At 47.8% G+C, this 24087-nt stretch overlaps 1 protein-coding gene across 1 annotated transcript; it reads right to left on the reverse strand.

Moving 5' to 3' along the window:
- Positions 1–23284: 23284 nt before the first annotated feature.
- Positions 23285–23518, reverse strand: LOC132029216 (cytochrome c oxidase subunit NDUFA4-like). The gene has a single exon (XM_059418536.1). It carries the CDS (start codon positions 23516–23518, stop codon positions 23285–23287), a length of 234 nt encoding a protein of 77 aa, XP_059274519.1.
- Positions 23519–24087: the final 569 nt, after the last annotated feature.

Below are 24087 nucleotides of genomic sequence, written 5' to 3' on the forward strand. Positions count from 1 at the left end.
ATTTTATAGGTGGGGAAACTGAGGCCCAAATCAGTGAAGAGACTTGCCCAGATCACACAGCTAACAGGGCAGAGTTGGGAGTTGAACCCGGGGTCTCCTGAGGTCTCTGCCAGGACTTTGCCCGCTGCCGGGCACCTGCAAACTTGCCGGCCCCCAGCTCCAGTGGGGCTGACCGAGCACCCTCCCCAAGGCCCATTGCGGGGGCTGGCTCACCTGCCGGCCTGTATCAGATGCAGCTGGGTCTCCAGGCCTCTCCAGTTCCTGTCTCCTCCCCAACCACAGCCTCTTTAGCCTAGGGCCTGGATTTCAGCTGTGACCACCAGCCAGACAGTCTGAAGCTAACTCCCTCTAGAAGGTGAATGAATGCCTCTCAGCCCCTCCCAGGTCAGAGAAGACTGCATCAGGATTTGATGGTAGGTGGCAATCCCAGCTCTGTCACTGGACGGCTGTGGCCTCGGGCAACGTTTAAGGCATCCTGGGCCTCAGTGTCCTCATCTATAAGACGGCGGTAGTAATTCTTATCTCAGTAGGAACTGACAGACCAGACAACTAAAATAACGTACCAGCTGTACAAAGGAAAAGGATGATTAATACCAGGTGTAATTGTAACAACCGTAGGTGCCACACCTTTTCTATGAGGGATCCAGCCTCTCCCTCTCCACAGAGGGAATACGAACCCTCACAGCCACTATTTGACTTGTCCAAGCTCACGCGGTGAGTTAGCAGAAGTTGCAGGTCTGGACCTTAGTTCCGCTGTACCCCAACTTCAATATTCTTTCACTGGTCAGAAGTCAAATATTTTCCTCCCCACGTAAATACCCGTCTTGTGCCTGTGTCGGCTCACGTGGCTCAGTTCTCAGAGAGTCGGTGGCTCAGAAACTCTTTCATCAAAAATGGCCCTATGAGGGACGCCCAGGTGGCTCAGTCAGTTAAGCGTCCGACTCCTGGTTTCAGCTCAGCTGCAGATCTCAGGGTAACGAGATCGACCCCCACATGGGGCTCTGCGCTCAATGGCGAGTCTCCTCGAGATTTCCACTTCCTCTCCCTCTGCTCTCTCTCAAATAAATAAATAACTCTTTAAAAAAAAATAATAAAACCTGTCAACGTATGTTAGGATGCTTTTGATGGCAAGTAACAATTCATAACTAAAACATGAGGGAAATACGTGAGATCCTGCGGCCAGCAGTCCAGACCCCAGAGCTGGTGAGTTTGGGCTCAGTGACAGGGCCAGCAATTGGCAGGATGGCTGAGACATTTTTGGGGGCTTCACAGGTAGGATAGGGCTCACGGAAGAAGGGACGGTGTTTCCTCACTGGTGTCGTTGCTTATTAGTGAGGAAGATGTTCCAGAAGCAACCCCTGTGACGAAGCAGCATTCCCCTTGTATCTCATTGGCCAAAGTGGCATCACAGGCCAGGACTAAGCCTATCACTGACAAAAAATAGGGAATTGCCAAAACTGGCTCAGGCTAATCAGCATCCGCCCTTGGGTGTCACCTTCCAGAACACATGGGCAGGTGAGCCCCTAAGCAAAATCAGGGTTCTGGCAAGGACCTAGAGCTGAGCTGGGCAGGACTTTCTGCAATAGTGTAAGTGTTCTGCGTCCATGCTGTCTAATACGACGTAACGTGCCTACCATCTGGGGCTTGGCAGGTCTAGACGGTGTATATGAGTGTGTGGGTGGGCACGCGTGTGTGTCTGTCTGTTGGATAGGTAGCCAAGAGTCTGCTGCAGAGTTAATGAGCTTTCCCAGGAATACTTATATTCTCTCTCCCCACAAATGGAAAGAGAGGCTCATTGCAGGTCATAAACTGGTGGGTAGAGGTGGAAGAGGAGAAGCCCCTAGCAGCCTCCCCAGGGGAGGACCCCAGAACCTCGGAGGAGGAGCCCCCACTGAGCAGCATGGGCTTCCCCCCGTCGGGCCTGCCACCAGGACACCCCAGACAGAGGGCAGAGGTCCCGTGCCCTGCCCTCCTCATGTGCTTTCCGGCTCCCCTCCATTGTCTTCTCTGTTCTCCCTTCTGCCGCCCCCACGCCTCGTTCCGCCCCTCCTTCTCCCTGCTCCCCTCCCCCTCCCATCCCTCTGCCTCTTCTCTCCTCCCTCTCATTCCCTTCTCCCTTTCTGACCCCCACTTCCTCTCCTTTGGGTCTCCTCAGCCCACCAGGTTTTAAACTCTGGTCAAAGAGTTTCCCCAAACCCCTTCTCTTTCCCGGATTTTCCAAATCCTGCTCACCCCGTCTCCTTTGCCCAGCTCCCTGCCCTTCTTATTCACTGGGGCCTTTCCTAGCAGGTGCCACTCACTCTGGAAGAGGAGCCTCCTGCATATACACTCCCTGAACCCCAAGCAATGAATCTGACCTTGGAAATGCCTGAGCCCCAGAGCAGGACCACGGCAGTACCGGAGGAGCAATTTAGAAAAGGAAAGAGGCTTTCTGGAGGTCCTCAAATCACAGAGTGCAATAGGAAGTGGGGGACACTTGGGGGCACACTCCAGCGAGGACCCGGATGCTAGATAGAGATAACCCATCTCTCTGCATGGCCCAGCATTCCTGGACACCCCTTGGGGGTGTGAGATGAGGTAGGGCCTTCTATCTGGACCTGGGAGTCAAAGGCCAGAAATGGATCTTTGTAAGCAGGGTGGAAGCAGCTTGAAACTCGCCTCCATGGCCCCCACCCCATGCTGGCCTGCAGCGGTTTCAGCAGGTGTGGGCACAATGGGAGCTCGAGCTCAGCTGGCCTGTGGGTCCTTCTCCTTCAGCAGCTGGAACATCTGGGCCAGGTGGGAGAGAGAGTCCCCAGACCACGTGGGCGGGGACCTAAAGACTCTCACCCTGTTTCCAGCAGGCTGGAACCTGGCCTGGTGCTGGGTGCCCTGGGTTCCCCCTTGTCCTGAATGGTTGCTATTCCTGACTGAGACCACTACTCTCAGAGGGCTCCCCCTATTTCTAAAAGCTAAGAGTCCTGTCCAGGCCTAAGCAGCTCTCTGGAACGAGGGACGATTCCACCAGATTTCTTTCCAGTTTCTGGTCTTCGCCATGTTTTTAAGGGCAAAATGCCATCACCCAGACCCTTTCAAAAGGCCCAAAATGGCTTTCAAATGGGACAGAAAGGGGCTTCTGCTCTCCAGGAAAATCCTCTATCCCAAGTCATAAACAGCCTGGGTAACCCTACCCCAGAGCGTCTGCTCTGTAAATGCTGGCTTTGTTCAGGGAAGGGGCCTGGGAGAGGGATCAAGTCTGAATGCAGTGATTGCTTTCCCTCCTGGGGTCTGTGCGTGTGGGGAACGCCAGCGCCCCTCTGCCGAGCAGCGCGGCCCACCCAGGTGGTGGTGGACGGAGCTGTGACCCGCCTGGGCCCTGAACGCAGAGATGGGGGGTGGAGAGTATGGCCCAGCTGTAGGGCTTTCTTAAAAACACTCTTCAGCTGCGAGGCAGACCACCTCTCTAAGCAAAAACGCCCAAGTTCCTGGGGCCCTGCCTCACTCCGACTCCTCTGTCCTTTGCTCTCACCATCCTTCTGTTGCAGTACTGACCCTCTAGCCGCATGCCGGGACCCCAAACCCTCCTTATCTCCTTGCCTCTGTTTAAAATGTCTCCTCCTCATCTGCCTACCTGGTTCTGGGTTTCTATCAAGGTCTAAATCAAAAGCTGCCCCTTCCTGGAAGCCCTCTCAGATTTCCACTGAGCATTGAACAATTTCCCCTCTGACCACACGTTTGTCAAGTATGGTAGAATGAATCAGAGTCGGCCTTACTTTAGTGTTCACTGTACATGACTGTTATCTTACCCGCATATCTCTGGGTCTATCTCTCCTTCCTGCACCCCACCCAGTGCCGAGCAATGTCCCGTTTCAACTGGGTCCTCAGCCCCTTTGTCGAAAATTGACTGTTTTTCAAGACCACTTCAGGGTAATACTAATAGCTAGTGTTTACTGAGCACTTACTCTGTGCTTGGCTAAAGTCTAAGAATTTTATGAGCATTAACTCATGTACCTTATAAGAGCCTGTGAGGTAGATACTGAAATCATCCCATTGTACAGATGAGGAAGCTAAGGCACAGAGACATTGTGTAACCTGCTCAGAGCCACAAGCCCAGGAAGTCCAGGTCCAGAACCCATGCCTTTTCACCTCCTGTTTCCCCTCTCAAGGTGCTTGTGAGCATGGGGTCTGACTGGTGGCTTTAGATCAGGGCTGCACCTTCCCTATCTGGGTGACCTTGTTGAGATCACTTATATAACTTCATGTGGGAAAACAAGGCAAAGATAGTGTCCATATCACAATGTTGTTATAAGAGTCCAGTGAAAGAAGCTGTGCAGAAGGGCTGTGCACAGGACTTGGCATAGAGAGGGCACGTTCCAGAAAGTACTCTGAACTTACTATCCCCTAGCTTAAAGAAGGATCCTGGCCATCCACTCGTAGGCCCAGGCACTGAGAGCTGGCCCAGGCAAGCACTTGGCCAAGGACTCCTGGGATGAGCCCAAGTGTAAGGACCGGCCCTGCCCAGGACCCTGGCCAGGTCTACCCATGTGGCATGGGGCGGGGGGAGGTCAGGGCTGGCCCTGCCACCAGGCACTTCCCAGGCTTGCTACACAGTACCCCAGAAACAAGCCACCCTCATTTCCACAGAACCACAAAGGCAAAATTCCAACATCAGAAAAACAACCAATCAGCCAACCCAAAACACCCAGGGATGATAGGATTGAGGTTAAAGGCCCAGAGTGATAGGATTCCCTTACATCTTTAATGAAAGGAACCAGGCACACCATCTCCAGGCTAACTATTGTCTCTCAAGGTCTTCCCTGCACACAGGAGGGTCGTACTATTTCAAAAGATGTATGTGTGTGAACAAGAACACCAATATCTGGAGGTAATATGCAAGAGTAAAAAGAGTTGTATCGTTAGGTGTGGCATGGGTGGGTGTTTCTAGGACATTCTTTAATGGTATTGTTATATTCCCTCCCCCCAATTAAAAAACATTGGGAATATTTTGTTTCAGACACATGTGTTGTGTTTGCCTGTGGAGAACCTGTTCCTCTGTCTTCTGGGCAAGTGTCCTCTCTCCCAACTCCCCGGTCCTGGGGTCCTCAGGTTCTGATTCCAGGGACTGGCTCCCAGGTTGGACCTGTGACCCAACTCTGGATTTTTAGAGCATCGGATGCCTTGGGCCACAGAGCATGGCTCAGAAGTGAACATAGGAGACTCATTTCTGGGACTTTCATTAGAACAATTGGGGGAGTGTAGGCCTCAGCTGTTGACGGCTGCATGAAGAGGTATGAGACTGAAGGCGACACCAAGAGCTGGCTGAGGGACAGCAAGGACAGTGGGGACAGGTGACATTGAACTTCCCAAGGCAGGCATAGTTCAAGGAAGATCTCTTCTAGGATTTTCCTCTTGGTGTACGGTTAGGACACAGGCTTTGGAGACAGCCTGCTGAGGGCAAATCTTGGCTCTACCACTTGCCAAGAGAGCGACCTTGGTTGAGTCCACTGTCTCCCTCATATTGCTCATCCACAAATGGGGAAAAAAAATGTACCTCTAGGCTGTGGTGGGGACTAGTGAGTTATGCATAGAGCAAATATAATCTGTAAATACGAGTTGCTTATCGGCAGCATCAAGCTGGGTTTCTGCCTTGCACTGGAAGGGTGCTTACTGCTTCACGGTGCCAGGAGTGGGAAATGTTTCCTATGGCGGGCATGGAGGAAGGCTGGAGGATGGGCTCTGCCCAACAGAACTATCCGTGGGGCTGGATACTATGGTGTTCGTTCTCCTCTTGGCACTCTCCCCACTGCCCCTTGGGCCCCTGGCGTGAGCCAGTTCTGACCAGGCAGTGTGTCCTGAGGATGGGAACCAGCCACCATTCAGGGACCTGGTAAGCCAGGCACACACTGACCAGGCCACATCCTCTTTCTTCCTGGACCCATTGTCTCTTGGAAGGCCACTGACCCGCTGTCCTGGCTGTCCCGCACAGTACCCTGCACAACCAGCACTAGCCTTGCTCAGCCTGGGACACCCTCGTGCTCAGCAATGGATTCTGTCTGCACAGACTAGGCTAGCTCCAATCAGCGGGATCTTCTGGAAGCTGCAAAAACCCGACACCTGCCTATGAAAGGAAATCCCCAGCGGGGCCCATACCAAGAGCATGACACAGTCAGTTACTGTAACAGCCACTATTTATTGAACACGGGACAGGGTTCCTTGATAACAGAGGGGTGACATGGAACTGTGACCTGGCCAGAACTCCCCAATTCAGATGGGGGCCTCTGTCTGCACGGGCTGCTGCCCTTAGACAGAAACAAACCCAGATGGGGGGGCTTTTCTCTCCCGGCCGTGCCTCGGTCCTAGGAGTACAATCTCCCTACTCTCGCTGCTGCCCTGGCAGGCTGCTGGCCACGGCTAGACCTGAGCTGTCCTGTTTTGGCTAGCTATAGCTGCATTAAAATGACCCCAGAGCTTGGCAGCTTACGGCAACAAACACATCTTGTCTCCCACATCTTCTGAGGGGCAGGAATCCGCAAGTGGCTTAGCTGTGTGGCCCCGCTCGGGACCTCTCGTCGTGTTAGAGGGCTGCGGCCCTCTGAAGGCTCACCTGGGGCTGGAGGACCTGCTTCCCGTAGCCTCACTCATGTGGCTGTTGACAGGAAGCCTCAGTTCCTTGGAACTGCCCATGACTGGCGGCTGGCTTCCCCCAGAGTAAGCGATGAGTGAGAGAAAGGAAGACAGGGGTGGGCGAGAGAGAGAAAGAGGGAAAAGCCAGCAAGACAGAAGCTGCTGTGTCTTTTATGACTGAATCCCGAAAGTGGCACACCCCCGCTTCTGCCATATTCCACGGCTCACACCGATCAATCCTGGCATCGAGGAGGAGGACACGACACAGCCGGTGAACACCAGGAGGTGAGTCATGGGCGCCATGTTGGAAAGAAGCTGCCATGGCCCCCGAGGAGGTTTTGGAATCAGAAAAGAGGGTCGGGGAAGAGTACAATTTGGAGTTAAATACAAGTTTGAACTGTGAAGGGTGACAGTAATACGTCAATCGCACTAGGCGCTCACTCGAGGGACTTTGATCATAGTAAGGATCAGTGATGGATCACAGTGCCGGTGGCCTGCGCTGATGTCCCAGCAGGGACAGGAAGAAGAGTGGGACCCCCCCACCCCCCGCTGAGCAGTGGAGGGAGGAGGGCAGGGTGAGGCGGGTACAGTTCTGGGGATTCAAACAGGCAGAATCGTGGATCTGGGAAGACAGGGGGTTTGTACCTGAGGCTCCTCGTGATTCTGGGCAGGCGTTTCCTGGGCGGTGCACAGAGCCATGGGCTGTCCGCCTGTTTGCATGGGGACCCACTCAGAGTGGCCCCGGGGAGAGTCTGGGGAAGAGGCCGGTCTCCTTTGGGAGGGGAAGCTTCTGAGCAGTGCCTTCAAGGAAGAGAAGGATGTCATCTGGCAGAGGCAGCAAGGACATCGGAGCAGAAGGAAGGGCTGGAGAAAGGGACCCAGCAGTCAGCTGGGAGCTCTGAACCCGGCCGCCATGGCTGCCCCCCCGGGGCCCATGCTTGCCTCCCCGCCTCCATTCACCACCCCTCCTCATCTTGCCCCACCACATTTTAGGGTTCATTAGCTGGCCAGGTGGGGCTCTTTCCTGGATGTTAGTGTCTGCTCTGAGCCCCTGGAGCTTGTCCGCAGCTCAGAGGGTTCACCCCAATCCCCTCTGGCTCGCTCGCCTTGAACTACCCTCTCCCTGTCTCAGGTTCACCTCCAGCTGCACACATCTGGCCTGGTTCTGCTGGAAACTCCATCCCCAAGGAAGCAGGGGGGGACTGGGCTGCTCCAGAGCCAGCCAGAAAATTCCTGAAGCGTTAACAGGTTGGTTTTCATTAAAGACTTGAAAGTTCTGGACAGCTAAACATGTCTCTTTCGGGTAATGATATTTGCAGGCCCCCAGGCCTGACTTCCAGCTCCTGGGAAGGGCAAACTCTCTGCCTCCCAACATCTATCACTTTGGATCCTAGAATCCTGGATGCCCTTTCCACCCTCCTAGAAAACTCCAGAGCCTGGGATCTTATTGGATGGGACAGAATCCAACCACTATAAAGTAGACATCAAGCCAGGAGGGACCAGGGAGAGCCTCAAAGCTCAGGCCCCAGAAAAAGCAGCCCAGCCTCAGACCTGAGTCTCCAGCACGGCCAGTGTATCCTTCTGTCTTCTGCCCTTGGGGCTCCCCTGGGGGGAGGGGCAGTTCCCGCCCTCCCACCTCACATGGCTGCTGAGCAAAGGAATGATGTAACTGCAAAAGGTCAGGAGTTGCTTCTCCCCTTCTTTGCAGGAGTTTGCCCTTCTCTGGTTTGAGGTTTTTTTCTCCTTGGTACCGAATTCCATTCAGGCCACCCCCTCAGCACCTCCCACCCTGTAATTTAAAGGGAGTGATGCTTCTAGATCAGGAGGAATAATCATGGTTATGACATTTGTGGTGTCGTGGAAGAGGCCCAGATCCCCTCCTAAGAACCCATGTAGCAAGTTCATGTGGGGCAGGCCGGTCTCCCTTGTTCTGAAGGCCCCTTTCACGTCCCCCAGGTGACAGCAACGAGCATAACACAATTGTGCAAGGAGAACCAGGCCAAAGGGATTGGCTTTTGCCCACTTACCCCTCCCACCTCCTCCCCCCCATCCCCTCTCTGATGCTGGGGAGGATGTTGTCAGTTGAGGAATCAGAGGATGGTGTCGGGGTGGCTGGTAGTGTGACATTTCCCCTCTCCTCTGAACGGTGAGCCTGTGCAGAGGGGGTCCCAGAAGCTGGCCCCCAACACTGGCTGCAGCCGCCAGGTAAATTTGCCCGACTCGGGAAAGGCCGTGCAGCCCTCACCTTTGCATCCTCTGCTCCTGGGTGGTGGCTGGGTGGGACGTGGGACTGAGGTCTCAGGAGTGGCTCTGGGACTGCTACTGTCTGCTCCTTTCTGACTAGGACTCCTCTGTGGCACTAACTGGGGGTGGTCTGGCAGGTACGGTCAAACCCAGGTGGGCCACTAGAGCAAAAAGGAGCGGGCAGGTGCGGTAGGGGTTGGAATCCGTTGACTCATGAGATCAGCATTTGTGCATTCAAAAAACGTGCTATGTGCTGTGTGCCAGGCCCTGGGGTGATGGTGAGTCTGATTGCAGATGGGCCAGCAATGGCCACCCAGCACTACTGTGCCACGGGAGCCCATGACAGGGGTGCTGCGATGGGTTGAATCACGCCCCACCACCACCAAAAAAAAAAAAAAAAAAATTAGGTTGAACTCCTAACACCCGCGAACTGTGGAAATGTGACTCTATTTGGGAATAAGGTCTTTGCAGATGTGATCAAGTCGAGGTTGTTAGGGTGGGCCCTAGTCCCTGATGACTGGTGTTCTGAGGAGAGGAGAAGAGATAGTCATAGACTCCCAGAAAGGACACCCGGGGGTAAGGAAGGCAGACCTTGGAGCAATGCTTCTGCAGACCGAGAATTGCTTGGCGACACCAGAAACTAAGAGAAAGACATGGCACACATTCTCTCAGAGCCTTCAGAGAGAATGTGGCCCTGCTGACGCCTTGATTTTGGACTTCAAGCCTCCAAAACAGTGAGAGGGTACTTTTCCTGTTCTTTAAAGCTATATGATTTGTGGTACATGGTTACAGCAGCTCTAGAAAAGTAGATGTCACCCATCCAGAGATTCCAAATGGGACGTTGTTCACCTGGAAAGAGTAATAGAAGCCGTATACAGGGCTCCCAGAGAGCATATGCGTGGAGAGAAATGAGAACGTGGCCAGGGATGGAGACCCGAGAAGCATTCTACTCTAAGGAGTGACTAGAGGAAAGAGAGCTGCAGAGTAGAAAGGGAGGCAGTGAGCAGAGAGGTCGGAGGAAAACCACAGGAGAGGTTTCACAGAAGTCATGCAAAGAGGAGGGGACAAGGTGGAAATGGCAGCAGGGTCAAATGCCAAGTAAGATGAGAAAAGAAATATTTATTGGCAAGGAGGTCACTGATGATCTTGGCAAAAACCATTTCATTACGAGAGGTCGGGAGAAGATTGTGGTGGCCTGGGAGGGGGTGAGGGCTGTGTGCGGGAACAAATCTCTCCAGATAAACAAAGTATGTCTTCTTGAAGTTTGCTGGGGGGCGGGGGGTGCTTTGTTTCAGATTTTTATTTTTTAAGTAATCTCTACACCCAGAGTGGGGCTTGAACTCCCAGTCCCAAGATGAAGAGTGGTGAGCTCCACCAACTGTGCCAGCCAGATGGCCCTAGAAGTCTTCAGAATTAGCTCTTCCATCCAGCTGCTGTTTACCTTTTGCTTTTATTTTTTTAAACCTTTTTACCAAGCTTGACAATCTGATCTATGAATGTCTTACTAATATTTCACCTGGTACATCCCTAGATGATTTGTAAGTTCATTGCTATTGTAATAGGCGTTTATTTTCTACTTAGCTTCTAACCGATTATTGGTATTTTAAAGGAATGCTAATGAATTTTGTAGTTTGATCTTATATCCAGCCATCTTTTTTTTTTAAAGATTTTATTTATTTATTTGACAGAGAGAGAGATCAGACAAGTAGGCAGAGAGACAGGCAGAGAGAGAGGGGGAAGCAGGATCCCCACCAAGCAGAGAGCCCGATGTGGGGCTCGATCCCACAACCCTGAGATCATGACCTGAGCTGAAGGCAGAGGCTTAACCCACTGAGCCACCCAGGTGCCCCTGTCTCCAGCCATCTTAAAGATATTTATTTTACTTCTGTTAGTTTGCCTGCTGAATGTTAGTTTTTATTTGAAAACAATCGCAGTTTCATGTCTTCCATTACAAAAGTTATAACTTTTATTTCTTTTTCTCCTTTGATTGCCTAGGCCAGGCCCTCCAGCACTATATTGAATAATACTAGGCACAGTGGTCATCCCTGCCTCGTACCTTCAATAAGAGGAAGGTATTTGAATTTAAAAAAAAAAAAATCATGTTGAGTATATTCACTGTAGGACTTAAGTAGAGGAACTTTCTAAAGTTAAATAAGTTCCCTTCTTTGTTTAGCCTCTAAGAATGTTTATTATAAAGAGATGATGCACTTTTCAAATATTTCTTATGTTTCTGTTATGACCTTCTGTGATTTTTCTCCCTTGGTTTATTAATGTGGTAAAATTCATGGATAGATCTCCTGATTCTGGAGCGTCCTTACATTCCTGAGATAAAACATTCTTAGTCATGATGTGCTATTTTAAAATAATTTGCTTATTTTTTTTTTTTTAAGATTTATTTGCTTATCTGAGAGAGAGGGCAGTCATGGGTACTGGGGCTATGTGCAGGGGGCAGGGGGAGAGGGAGAGGAAGAGAGAGAATCCCCAGTAGACCCCATGCTGAGCGTGGAGCCCACATGGGGCTCAGTCCCACGACCCTGAGATCATAACTAAGCCCAAACCAAGAGGCGGACGTTTAACCGACGAAGCCACCCGGGCACCCCATTTGCTGTTTCATGAAGAATTACAACTATGTCAATCAGTGGAATTGTCTGTAAGTTTCTGCCTGACCTGTCTTTGCCCAGTTTTGAGAGCAACATAATAGGGGCCTCTCTCTCTCTCTATCAGGATTTCTTTGTGGCTGGGCTCTCATGTTGCCGAGACCTGGATCGTCCCGCCATGTGTTTTCCTGAAATCAAGGTTTTCCCTGAAGAATACTGATCACATATATGCTCATAGAGAGGGGCTCGTCCTCCCCTTTCCCCAGCCTCGTGGGGGTCTAAGGATTCTACCGTGAAGATGTGCTGGGTGGACCCACCTCTCCCTCCCTGTGTGATCGATGAGGCTGTGCTAGGCTCAGGCTGGCCGCCGTGCAGTAGGTCAGTCTGGAACCGGGGTTAAAGTCAGCCTGTGGCCAGTGAGTAACAGTTCACTGCAGTTGGGAGCAGCCCTTGAGGTTTGGGGTCAATATTCAAGTACGGTTCATGTTTACAGTTAGTCTCCAGGTGGGGTAAATATGACTGAGTTCATGGTCAGCCCAGGACTGGGTTTGGGGCCAGATTGTGCCTGGTTTAAAGGCTTTCTGTGTGGCCAGGGTTGAGGTTAGTCCTGGCTAGCGTTAAGAGTCCGTGTGTGGCTGGAGCCGTGGGCCAGAGAGTGGTCCCCGTGGGGCCTGAGGCTGGCCTTGGCTCCACGAGCAGCTCCCACTACCCTCTGCAATGCTGAGAGCCCCAGGCCTTATCTCTGTAGTGGAATACCCCCTGATGTGGGCATCTGTACAGCGTGTGCTCTGGCCAGATCCTCCTTAGCAACCTGGACCATGGCAAACCTTGCTCTTGCCCCTCACAGGGGCTTTCCTCGGCCCTGGAGATGGTCCGTCCCTCTGCTTCCAGCACAGCTGGGTGGCGTTGCTGGGAGATGACACTGTCCTGGTCCCCCAGAGCCCCAACCCCCCCAGCTCACCCTCCCCCAGAGAAGCTGGTGGCTAACCTAGAAAGAGAAGAACAGGCCATAGAGGAAAACGTGGCTGCCTTAGGCAAGCCCGCAGGTGCCCTGATCTGCAACCCAGTCGCCTTGCTGTGTGGAGGAGAGTGTCCTGGGTTCGAATCCTTCTTCTCCCACTGTGGAGTGAGCCATCTTGGGTAAGTCATCATTCGCTCCAACTTTTTGTTGGCGAAGTGGGAATCGGAATTTCTGATGGAGTAAGATGGATTGTAGACATTTGAGCTCAAGCTACAAAGAGCTATCACGAAGGAGGGGATGTGATCTTGATGGCTTGAAGATGGTGACACCAGACGCTGACAATGGCTTCTTCTCCTGGAGTCTCCCGGCGGGGCACGGAGTTCCTTCTTCAGGCGCAGAGCGGTGAGGGCCAGCTTTGGGGTCACGCAGGCTTCATTCCAGCTCAGCCTCTTATGAGACGTGTGTCCACGGGCACAGCACGTTACCTCTCTGAATGGCCTCAGCTGCCAGAACAGCCAACATTTTGGACTATTTATTTTGTGCTAAGGGCTTTTCATGAAATAACTCATTTAAATCTTGTGACATGTGCAGACAGGGAGACTGAGGCACAAAGAGGCCAAGGAAAGCATCCAAAGTCACACAGTGCATGCAGTCAGGAGTCACACCTTGGTCAGCTGGCCCAGGTCCTCACTCATGACTACCACACTCCGCCGACGCTCCAGGGACACCCACTCCCTCTGTCACAGGGTCGCGCTGGGGATCTGCGCTAACGTGTTCATGGCACTGAACCTGTCCCGGAACTAGAAGGGCAGCCATCCGCACTTCACAAAGCCCTGTCACACACGAGATTTCATTCGATCCTCATGGCCCCCTGTGGTGGAAGATATGTGAGCCAGGTTAAATTCGACATGCTGAGGCAACAAATAATCCCCTAATTTCTGTGACTTTTCACAGCAAATGCTTTCCTCTCCCTCACCTCAGGTGAGGAAAACCTTTATTTTTTTTTTTTTAAATTTTAGTTATTTAGGTGAGAGAGAGATTGTGCAGGCACACATGCGTGAGTGAGGGAAGGGGCAGAGGGAGAGCAACCCTGAGATCACAACCTGAGCCAACACCGAGAGTCCAGCACTCAGCTGACTGAGCCACCCAGGTGCCCCCTCATGACCACCTTTAAAAGCGAGGCCTATTGATGCCTAAAGATCCCAGAAGACAATGTTGCAGATGGGGAAACTGAGGCTCAGAGTGGCATCCTACCCTCCCACTTGCTGCTAAGTGGCTGAGCCGAGACTTCTCTGGGGCCTCTCTGTTTCCGAAGCCTACTTTCATCCCCCATGTTGTACTGAAATCCAGCCAGGCTGGGACTCGGACGTGCGACCTCCGGGCCTTAAATGACCCTCCAGCAACACCTTCCAGGCATCTTGGACTCGATTTGGAGACTACGTAACCTCCAACCAGGCCGACTTCCCAGGGGGTAATGGAGAGTCAAACGAGTGGCAAAATATATTAAAAAGGTCAAAATGTTACTTAAGCGGAAGAGCTTTGTAAGACCCTCCCCCCCCAAACTCTACTTTTCCTTCCTGACTTCCTCGCTCCTCCTCAGTCACTGAGCTAGGACAAAAGTTATGATTCTTTGAGGGGCATAATCAGGGTCTGTCCCTTGGAGATGACTGTCTTCCCAGCCTCCTGGGGGTTTTCCAGTTTGGGGGCTGTTCCCAGGGACCCAGGGAAGACTGCCACCATTTCCCTTCGTGGCAATGGAAATAATTAGCCCCTTTCTTCCTATTTGGATGGCCGTGCTTAGTTGGGCTCTTAAATATGATCTTTGTTTGCAGTCCATTTTCAACTCCTCACAGGTTCTATTTTTACTTCTCCAGCCAGAGGAGCTCTGGGAAGGCGATTCCAGCACAAAGGGCCCTAATTAATTTCCCCTGCCTTTAAATATTTTTTTTTTCAAAGTATGTGTTTGAAAAGGACATTAAAAAAAAAAAAAATTCCATGACTCTGGAGGCAGATTCCAACATACTTCTCACCACTTTCCACTTGGAAAGCAGCCTCCCCTGCCAGCGGTGGCCCGGCGTACGGGTTCTGTTTCACAGCTGGTACGGCTGTTCCTTCTCCCCATCGACCGGACAGACCGCCTTCTCCATCCATCTCTCAGGCCCCAAGCCGCCTTCAGTTCCAGAGTCTGGGGGCCCAGGGAGGAGATGGTCCTGGCTATGGGCCGGGCTGAGGGAAAGGGGGCCTCCGAGAGCCAGACTCGTGGAAGCACAGGACTGGGCCTTTGGAAAATCCATCAGGAAGATTCTTCTGCCCTGAATCCCCATTCCCAGAAGGGCCACGGAGCCAAACCATACATGGGGGACGGTGATTTATGATCGATCTGGCCATCCCCGCTTTGAAATGACATTCCTCACCCTGGTCATGGGCTCACGAGGCTACAGAAAGTCTGAGCACACGATCCCAGGGTGACAGAGAAGCTTCTGGGATCTAGAACACGGGCTTGGAGGGAGGCCGGATTCGGCTTTGGAAGAGATTCTGTTTTTCGGGCTTCTTGCTGAAAAGTTGTTTAGAAAGAGCAGAGGCTTTTTGAAAACACACAAGAAAGGCCTTCTCCCGTCTCCAGCTCCCGGTTGCCAGGGTGAGGTTCCAGCTTCCCAGGGTGAATCCTAAATCCAGGCAGGGGAGTCAGAGCCTCGCAGACGGAGGGCAGTCCCCAACACTGGAGAGCCGTGGGCCTGAAATCCCACCCTTAGTGCTTCTCACTGTGGGACCGTCTCAGGCAAAATGCACATCCTCAGTAGCTAGCATCTGGAAAGTGCAGGTGGCCGTGACGTAGGGACAGGCTTCTCTCCTCCCCTGTCCTTCTGCTCTCTGCCCTCTTCTGCAGCCCCCTCTGCTTCTCCCCTCTCCAGGCTCTACTCCCTCCCCTCTGTCTTGTCCCCTTACCTTCTTTTCTGCTCCCTCCCAATTTCCTTGTCTCCTCTCTTCTGTTGGGAGGTGTGGGGGGATGGGGTGAAGGGAGTTCTCCTGTCTTCCTCCCAGGAAGAAGCCTCTAGACACTTTCTTCCATGCAGTCTTGCTGAACCATGACAAACCATCAGAGAATACACTTTAGCTATAGCTGGAGAAACACAGTCCGGACTGGTCTCCACCCGAGGGCTTTCCCAGGGGCTCCCTGGTAACCCCAAGATGACCTTTCCTGCTCCTTTCAGATGGAGCCAGGGGAGGCGGGAGTTGGGGGCTGGCTGGAGGGAAAAACAGGTCTCTTCTCTTTGTGGCTGTAAACACTGAAAGGTCAAGGACCTTCAGAGACAGGAAGCAAGCCAGATGGGCTTGGTCCCTCAGACCATGGGTCTCCAGACCCTTCACTCGAAGTCCTGGAATGACCTCCAGTCTAAGAGGAGGAACTTGGGCCAGACCTGGGCTCTTTGGTCACTTATGCCAGACAGCATGCCTCAGCTGACCAGCTCCAGGCCCCAACCGGCATCTATAGGGGCAAAGGCAGTGTCTCGGGGACTTCTCACACTTGGGGATGCCCACAGCTGGGCATCACACATGTGTGCGTGGGGCCTGTTGCTGGGTGGTGGTGTGCCCTACCACTCCAAGACAAAAGTATCCTGCGGAGGGTTCCCCCGGAGAAACCCGGTGCCAGCAGCCTGCGGAGAGCATGGCCAGGACAGACCGGGCCCCAGGAGGTCTGACTTTAGGAAGGTCTACAAACACACAGAAGCAACATTCATAAGCATGTGTAATTGGAATCCTAGAAGGAGAAAAATCGGGATATAGGGCAAAAGCCATGTATGGCCAAGAATTTTCCAAAACTGTCAGGTTTATTCTCCACTGTTGAACTCTATATGGATAATTCTATTCTAGCTCACTTTTGTCCAGATTTATTGAGATACAATGGACACAGGACACAGTGTAAGTTCAAGGTGTAGACCGTGCTGATCTGGCACACTTAACATACAGCAAAATGCTTACCGCTGTGCAGCCTTGGTCAACTCCGGCATCATATCCTAATAAACGGACTCTCCAACTTTATTGCTTGGCGTTTATAACCTGGCATCCTCAGCAAGACCTCCTTGAACTTCACCTTAATCCGGTCAAGGACATGGGGATAAAATTTCCCATTTTGAAAATCATGACGCCGTAACTCATAGGATTGATTTAGCAGAGAAGTTAAGGAGCATTCGTGAATGAAGGCTACTAAGAAAGTGGAGAAATTCTAACTAAAATTTAGTTATTTTTAGCTCTAAGTCCAGCCACCATTCATGCTTCTTTTTTTATCGGGGGATCCCTGAAGCCAGAACCTTCTTCGGCATGTTCCGTCAGGCTCACTGAGGGTCGGAGTACAAGACAGATGCTCTAGGGATGTTTGCTAATTGATTTACGCTGGGTTGCAGCAACTGATTAGAACGGGAGGCTCCCAGCCTGACACGAGCTCTAACTATTGCATCAGATTTTTATTGAAAAGGAACTGAGAATAATAAATTAATTTCTGGTGCCAAAAGAAACCCACAGGAATTTGCGAGAAATACAACAAACTCACTAACATTCCTACTCAGTATTTTTCTTCTCTGTCTTATATTTAGGCACATCTGGGGATAACTAAATCCGTTAAATCTGCCCCTCACAGAAAGGCAGCTTAACCCAGCAAAAAACCCCAATAAACCACCCCCAGATAAAGCCAACTGACATCACTTAACCATTAATGGGGCCTGTTCTGGTCTAAAATGACAAGCATAGAAATTGAAGCCATTTCTGAAATAAGTCATTCAGAATTCCAGGGGCGGAGAGAATACGATCTTCAGTTTCAACGTCAATTCTGAAGCATTTTGGAAAGAAAAAAAGAGCTTTTTTGTGACACATTGCCGAACGAGTCAGGAAAGACCACGGATGTCTTCAAGCAGATTACCGGTCTGCTTGTCCAAATGTGGGAAGAGATCGTGTCCTCTCCGTCTGGGTCATGGGATTCAACAAGGCTTTATGAGTTAGCAAATGGAGACTAGATCAACTCCTGACAGAGGCTTATACAGGGTTTGGGGAAAATATTTATCATTTGTTAAAAACTAGAAATGCCATTTCTGTTACTTGCTCACTCAATGAACATCTCTGAGCTCCTGTCTCAGAATCAGCCTAATTCACAGCACAGAAGCTGCAGTCCACGAAGGAGGTCAAAATTGTCGGCATTGTTGAGAGAATGGGTTGCTGGGCAGAGAGCAGGCTCGGTTTACTGGATTTTCCAAATTATTTTAATCATCTTTATTGGGGTATTATTTATATGTATATGAGTGATACAGACTATATGTGTGTCTGTGTGTCTGTACAGCAAAATAAACCGATTTAAAGTATACAGTACAAAGAGCTTTAGCAAATTCTTACATTTAGGTAAACAACACCCAAATCAAAATGAAGACCTTTTCTCATCCCCCCAAAAGTGTGCTTGTGCCCTCCCAGTCCATCAGAGTGATTGGCAACCAGCCCTAGGCAACCACTGATCAGCTTTTTGTCCCTATAGCCAAGATTTGTTGTTTCTTTACTTCCTAGCATTCAAATGAATGGAATTCTGAGTATGTGTTCTTTTATAACTGGTTTCTTTCACACAGCATAATTACATTGACATCCATCCATGTGGGTGTATGACACTCCTTTTTATTGCTGATTAATCGCCCATTGTATGCATGAACTATAATTTATTTATCCACTCACTAGTTTATGGACATTTTGGTTATTTTTAGTTTGGGACTTTTATTAAGCGGCTCATAAATATTTATGGGTGAGTCCTACATGGACTCAACTCTTCACACCTCTTGCGAAATGCCTAGAAGTAGAATTTTAGGGTCCTATGCTAAATGCATGCTCAATTTTAGAAAAACTGTCAAAATTTTCTGAAGCGGTTATACCATTTTACACCAGCCCCACTATTCCCAAAGCTCCACATCCTTCTAATTCCTGAAATTTTCAGGCTTTTTGTATTAACCACTCTAATGGCTGTGTGGTTATAACTTATGGTGGTTTTTAATTTTCCCGTCCCTGATGACAAGGGATGTCAGACATCCTTTCACGTGCTCACTGGCCACTCCCTCGTTGTCTTTTGTAAAATGTCTCTCCCAATCCAGAGAACAATTTTTAGTTGAGTTTTCTGTTACTCTTGTATCTTGGTAGTTCTTCGTATATTCAGGGTATAAGCCCTTTGTCAGATATAGGATAGGAAAAGTGAGTATTTTCTCCCAGGCTGTGTCTTATCTTTTTATTTATTGGCGATGTTTTTCACAATGCAGAGTACTAACCGCTATATGATCATGGCCTGGAGATGTTTTTCAAAGAGCAGAAATACTTAGTTCTGATGAGGACTGTCACATGAACCAAATTCTATTTCCCCTAAAATTCCCAGGTTGAAGCCCCATGCAAAACCCTAGGTCCCCAAATTTGGAGAGAAGTCCTTTAAGATGGTACATGAGGTTAAATGAGGTCAGGAGGCTGAGGCTGGAATCTGGTAGAACTCATCCCTTGGAAAAAGAGAAAGAGACACCAGAGATGCAGATACGCAAAGAAAAGGCAACCAACTTGCTGGAACCCTGATCTTGGACTTCCAGCCTCCAGAACCCTGAGAAAATACATTTCTATTCCTTCAGTACCCCCAACTTGTGGGGGAAGCCCTCACCAACCAATACACAGACCAAGTGATTCATTTTTTCTTTCGTGATTCATGCTTTTTATTTTCCAGCTAAGAAAGCTTGGCCTCCCTCAAAGTTGCAAAAATGGTCTATTTCTTTGTCTGTAAATTTTATAATTTTACCTTGAGGTCTCGTACCTATTTTGAGTTCATTTTTATGTGTGGCACTCAGAAGAGACCCAGGTTCATTTATCATCCCCACCCCGAACGGACATCTGGTTACTCCAGCACCACGCATTACAAGACCGTCCTTCCCTTGATTGGAATATGTCAAAAATCAATGGAGTGTATATCTGAGTTATTGCCACTCTTTATTCTGTTCCACTGATCTGGGACTCTTTTTTGGTGTCGGCATCACAACTCTCTTGGGCTTTAGAGTAACCACCGAAATCCAGTAATCAGAGTCCTCCAACTTTTTTTTTTTTTTCCAAAGTTGTTTCATCTAGCCTAAGTCTTTTGTATATTTCATATACACTCCATATATTTCATGTACATTCCATATCCATTGGAGAATAAAGTTGTCAACGTTTTAAAAAGAAGCAGAGGCCTGCTGGGATTTCATCGGGATTGCTTTGAATCTATTGGCCAATATGGGGTGGGTTAGTATTTTAACGGTATTCCAATCCACCAACACAATATAGTTCTCTGCATATTTGGGTCCTCTTTGATTTCTCTCAGTGATGATTTGTAGTTTTTAGAATACAGATCTTGCATAAATTTTGTTAAATTTATCCCTAAGTATTTCCCATTATTTGATAACATTCGAAGTGTTATTTTGTCAAATTGTGTTCTCTAGTTGTTGCTGATCAAGGAAAATGGTTGGTTTTTGCATATTGGCCTTGCATCCCCTCACCTTGCTAAAGTCACTCCGGGTTCTAGAAGGTCTAGTTCTTTCTTAAAAAGATTCCTTGGGATTTTCTATGTACACATCATGTCTACGAATGAAGGTGGTTTTACTTCTTCCTTTCCAACTCAGGTAACCTTAGTTATGTCTCCTGAATTACTGTGCTACATAGGATCTCTAGGACAATGCTGAATAGAAGTGGTAAAAGCAGACATTTGTCTTATTTCTCACATTATAAGGAAAACACACTGACTTTTATTGTTATCTGATCCTCTATCAAAATAGAAAGTTCCTGGGGCATGTGGGTGGCTCGGTGGGTTAAAGCCTCTTCCTTCAGGTCCCGAGACCAAAACCTTCAGGTCCTGGTCTCGGGGTTCTGGGATCGAGCCCCGCATTGGGCTCTCTGCTCTGCGGGGAGCCTGCTTCCCCCTCTCTCTCTCTGTCTGCCTCTCTGCCTACTTGTGATCTCTGTCTGTCAAATAAATAATAAAATAAAATCTTCTAAAAAAATAGAAAGTTCCTTTCTATTCCTAGTTTGTTGAGAATTTTTATCACAAATTACTGTTGAATTTTCTCAAATACTTTCTCTGCATCTATTGAGATGGTTATACAATTTTCAATCTTCATTCTATTACAGTGGTAAATTACATTGATTCATTTTTAATGTTACAATATTATAGTTAATGACTGCGTTTCTGAGATAAACTACTTTTGCCTTGTGTATTATCCCTTAAGATATCACTAGTTCTACTTTGTAAGGACTTATTTAGGATTTATTTAAGGATTAATGATCTACTTTTCTAAGTTCCATTTTCTTTATATTTTGTAAGGATTTTTGAATATATGTTCATGAGAGATACTGGTATATAGTTTTTTGTGTTTTTCTTAAATAATGTCCTTACGTAGTTTTAGTTTTAGAATATAATGACCTTATAAAGAGTTGGGACGTGTTCTCTCCTCCTTTTTCTGAGAGAATTCATTTAAAATTGATACTATCTCTTTCTTAAGTGTTTGTTGGAATTCACTAGTGAAACCATCTGGATCTGGAATGTTTTGTTTTGTTTTGGGAGGAAGCTTTTAAATTATTAATCCAATTTTTTAAATGAATTATGTGTCATGCTTGAGTTTCCAATTTCAGTCTCAATTTCAACATTACTCAGATTTTAGCAAAATCTATATACAGAAGCAGAACTAAGAAACCCCCAAGTGACTTAATTAAAAATTATATATACAAACAATTATTCCTTTTAAAAGCTAAATGGCAAAAGCAAACCTGAAAGGTGTAATGGGGTAGACCATCTGAATCCCTGAATCCATCTTTTTCTCTCCCTAAATCAAAATCAGGTGTCCTTTGATCTCTGACATTCCAATGTCTCTTGGAGAGACACAGGTAGCCAAACACATGGGTTGCTCAATGGAAAATGGCTTGATGATGGCTCGACCAACTGGCGTCTTAGTCCCCAGCTCTCCCTGGTGAGGAGATAACAGCATTTTTCATCAGTATGCTTCCATAGTTAGCGTCTTGGTAAGCATAACTCTATTTACTGCTTTTTGCATTGTATGTGCTTGTCAATTTAAGGGGAAGTAGCCAAAGCATTTTATTTCCTCATGTTCCTTCACATGATGCCAGTCACATTAGTCAAGGTCATCATAGGTCACACAAATAGCTCTAAGGATGAGAGATGTTGCTCACGAACTCGAGACACATTCATAACACATGTCAGACTACTGTTTTATTTTTTTTCTTCTTCTTGAGTAAGTTGTGTCTTTAAGCAATTGGTCATTTCATCCAACTTGTTGATTTTATTGGCATGAAGTTGTTCATCACACTCCCTCATTATGCTGTTATTTATTGTCTCTAGAGTCTGTGGTTAGCTCTTCCCTTTGGTTCATTACGTTAGTAATTTGTATCTCTCTCTCTCTTATTCTCTGATGAATCTCGCCACAAGTTTTTCAATGTATTGGTCTATTCAGAAGCCTACTTTTGTGTTGTTGAAGCTCTCAATTATTTGTCCATTTTTAAATTTCTTCTCCTTATTATTTCTTTCCATTTACTTTGGGTCTCATTTGCTCTTCTTTTCCTAGCTTTTATTTTTTTTCTTTCAGAAGGAAACTAAAAATATTGATAAAACGATTTTCTAAAAATAGACAATTAAAGGCAAAGATTTTTCATTGAGCTGTATCCCACAAATTTTATGTTCAGTTTTCAGAATCACCAGTTAAGATGTCTTTGGTAATATCTCTTGTGATTTACTTTTTGAATCAAGGCTTTTTAAGAAGTGTGTTGTTTGGGTGCCTGGGTGGCTCAGTCAGTTGAGTGTCTGACTCTTGATTTCAACACAGGTCATGAGCTAGGAGCTGGGAGATTGAGGCCCCCAGGGGACTCTGTGCTCAACAGGGAGTCTGCTTGGCATTCTTTCCCTCTGCTCCTCCCCACGTTTGCTTGCTCTTTCTCTCTCTCTAAAATAAATAAATAAATATTTTAAAAAAATAAGTGTTTTGGGGCACCTGGGTGGCTCAGTGGGTTAAGCTTCTGCCTCGGCTCAGGTCATGATCTCAGGGTTCTGGGATCAAGCCCTGCATCGGGCTCTCTGCTCAGCGGGGAGCCTGCTTCCCCCTCTCTCTCGGCCTGCCTCTCTGCCTACTTGTGATCTCTCTGTGTCAAATAAATAAATACAATCTTTTTTAAAAATTCAACTGCTTTGTTTAATTCCTCCATATTTGGGGGTTTTAGATATCTTTCTGTTGTTGGTTTTTGGATTAATTCCATTATGTTGGAATTAAAGACACTTTGTTTTCAGTCCTTTAGATATACTAAGATTTGTATTTATGGCATTTTGGTACATATTCCACATGCACTTTAAAAAATTGTGTAAGCTGTCATTAAGTGTATGCTTAGTAAATGTCAGTTAAGTCAAATTGGCTCAGAGTGTTGTTCAGGTGTTTCTTATCTTTACTGAATTTGTTTGTTTGTTTTATCTATCAGTAATTGAGAGAAATGTATTGAAACCTCCAACAATAATTGCGGATCCATTCACAGTTCTATAAATTTTGCTTCATACACTCAGAAATTATCTTAGTAAAAACATACACATTTAGGATTTTGTGTCTCTTGATGAATTATGTTTTATTATAATTAAATATTAATTTTTATCTCTGACCATATTTCTTCTCCCAATACCACTTTTTCTTTTCTTTTTAAAGTTTCAGATGTTTATTAATCAGTGTAAATCCCAACACAATATATCAACATGATTTCATGAATTTAGAGGGGAAATATTCCCTGGATAAGTGGAAAACTGTGCAGATGGCTTCTAGGAGAGCTACATTCTAAGCAGCATTATAGTGAAACATTTCACTTAGAAGTCTGGACCTTCTTTCTTCAGTGTGCTGTAATCTACATTCACTGGGTAGAACTTGTATTGATCATTGAGACCCAGTTTTTTCCAGGGTTCTGTATTATTTTTCCTATCCCAACTGACATCAGGATGAACAATGCCAGGCACAAGACATACAGGGCTGCTCCAATAACATAGGAAGATGAGGATCAAACTCGAATGCTTCTTGGCCTGACCCAGGATCTGGCATAACATGGTTGTGGCAGAGTCCTCCAGTATGGAAGAAGAAAAGATCAAATCTACCAGACCCGGCACTAAGCAATCCTACACCAAGGATGACCAATGTCCAAAGTCACTCAGCTACTTTTTCTGATTATAATACAGTCACACGTGTCTTCTTCTCATTATTCTTTTCATAGTGTATTTGATTCCATCCTTTTACTTGCAAACTACCTGTGCCTTTATGTTTAACGTGGGTTTCTTGCAGACAGCATATAGTTGGATCTGCCTTTTTATTCTATCCAATAGTATCTGATTTTTAAATTGGGGTGCTTAGACCATTTATATTTAATATAATTCTTGGTTTGACTCTTTCATCTTGTTTCTTGTGTCCTATTTGTCCCATCTGTTATTTGCTCCTTTTTTCTTCTTTCCCTGCCTTCCTTTGGGTTAATTGGGTTTCCTTTTCACTCCATTCAATCTCCACTATTGACTGATTAGGTACAACTTCTTTATTTTTTTAGTGGTTTTTCCACAGCTTTCAATAGATATCTTTAGTTCATGACAGTTCTCCTTTAAGTAAAATTATATCCTTGCATGTGCAG

Source organism: Mustela nigripes, chromosome 13 (assembly GCF_022355385.1).
Source record: "Mustela nigripes isolate SB6536 chromosome 13, MUSNIG.SB6536, whole genome shotgun sequence".
Taxonomy (NCBI): Eukaryota; Metazoa; Chordata; class Mammalia; order Carnivora; family Mustelidae; genus Mustela; species Mustela nigripes.

Coding starts and splice junctions, on each gene's coding strand:
- LOC132029216 (XM_059418536.1), bottom strand. CDS start 23,518: ATGTTATGCCAGATCCTGGGTCAGGCCAAGAAGCATTCGAGTTTGATC.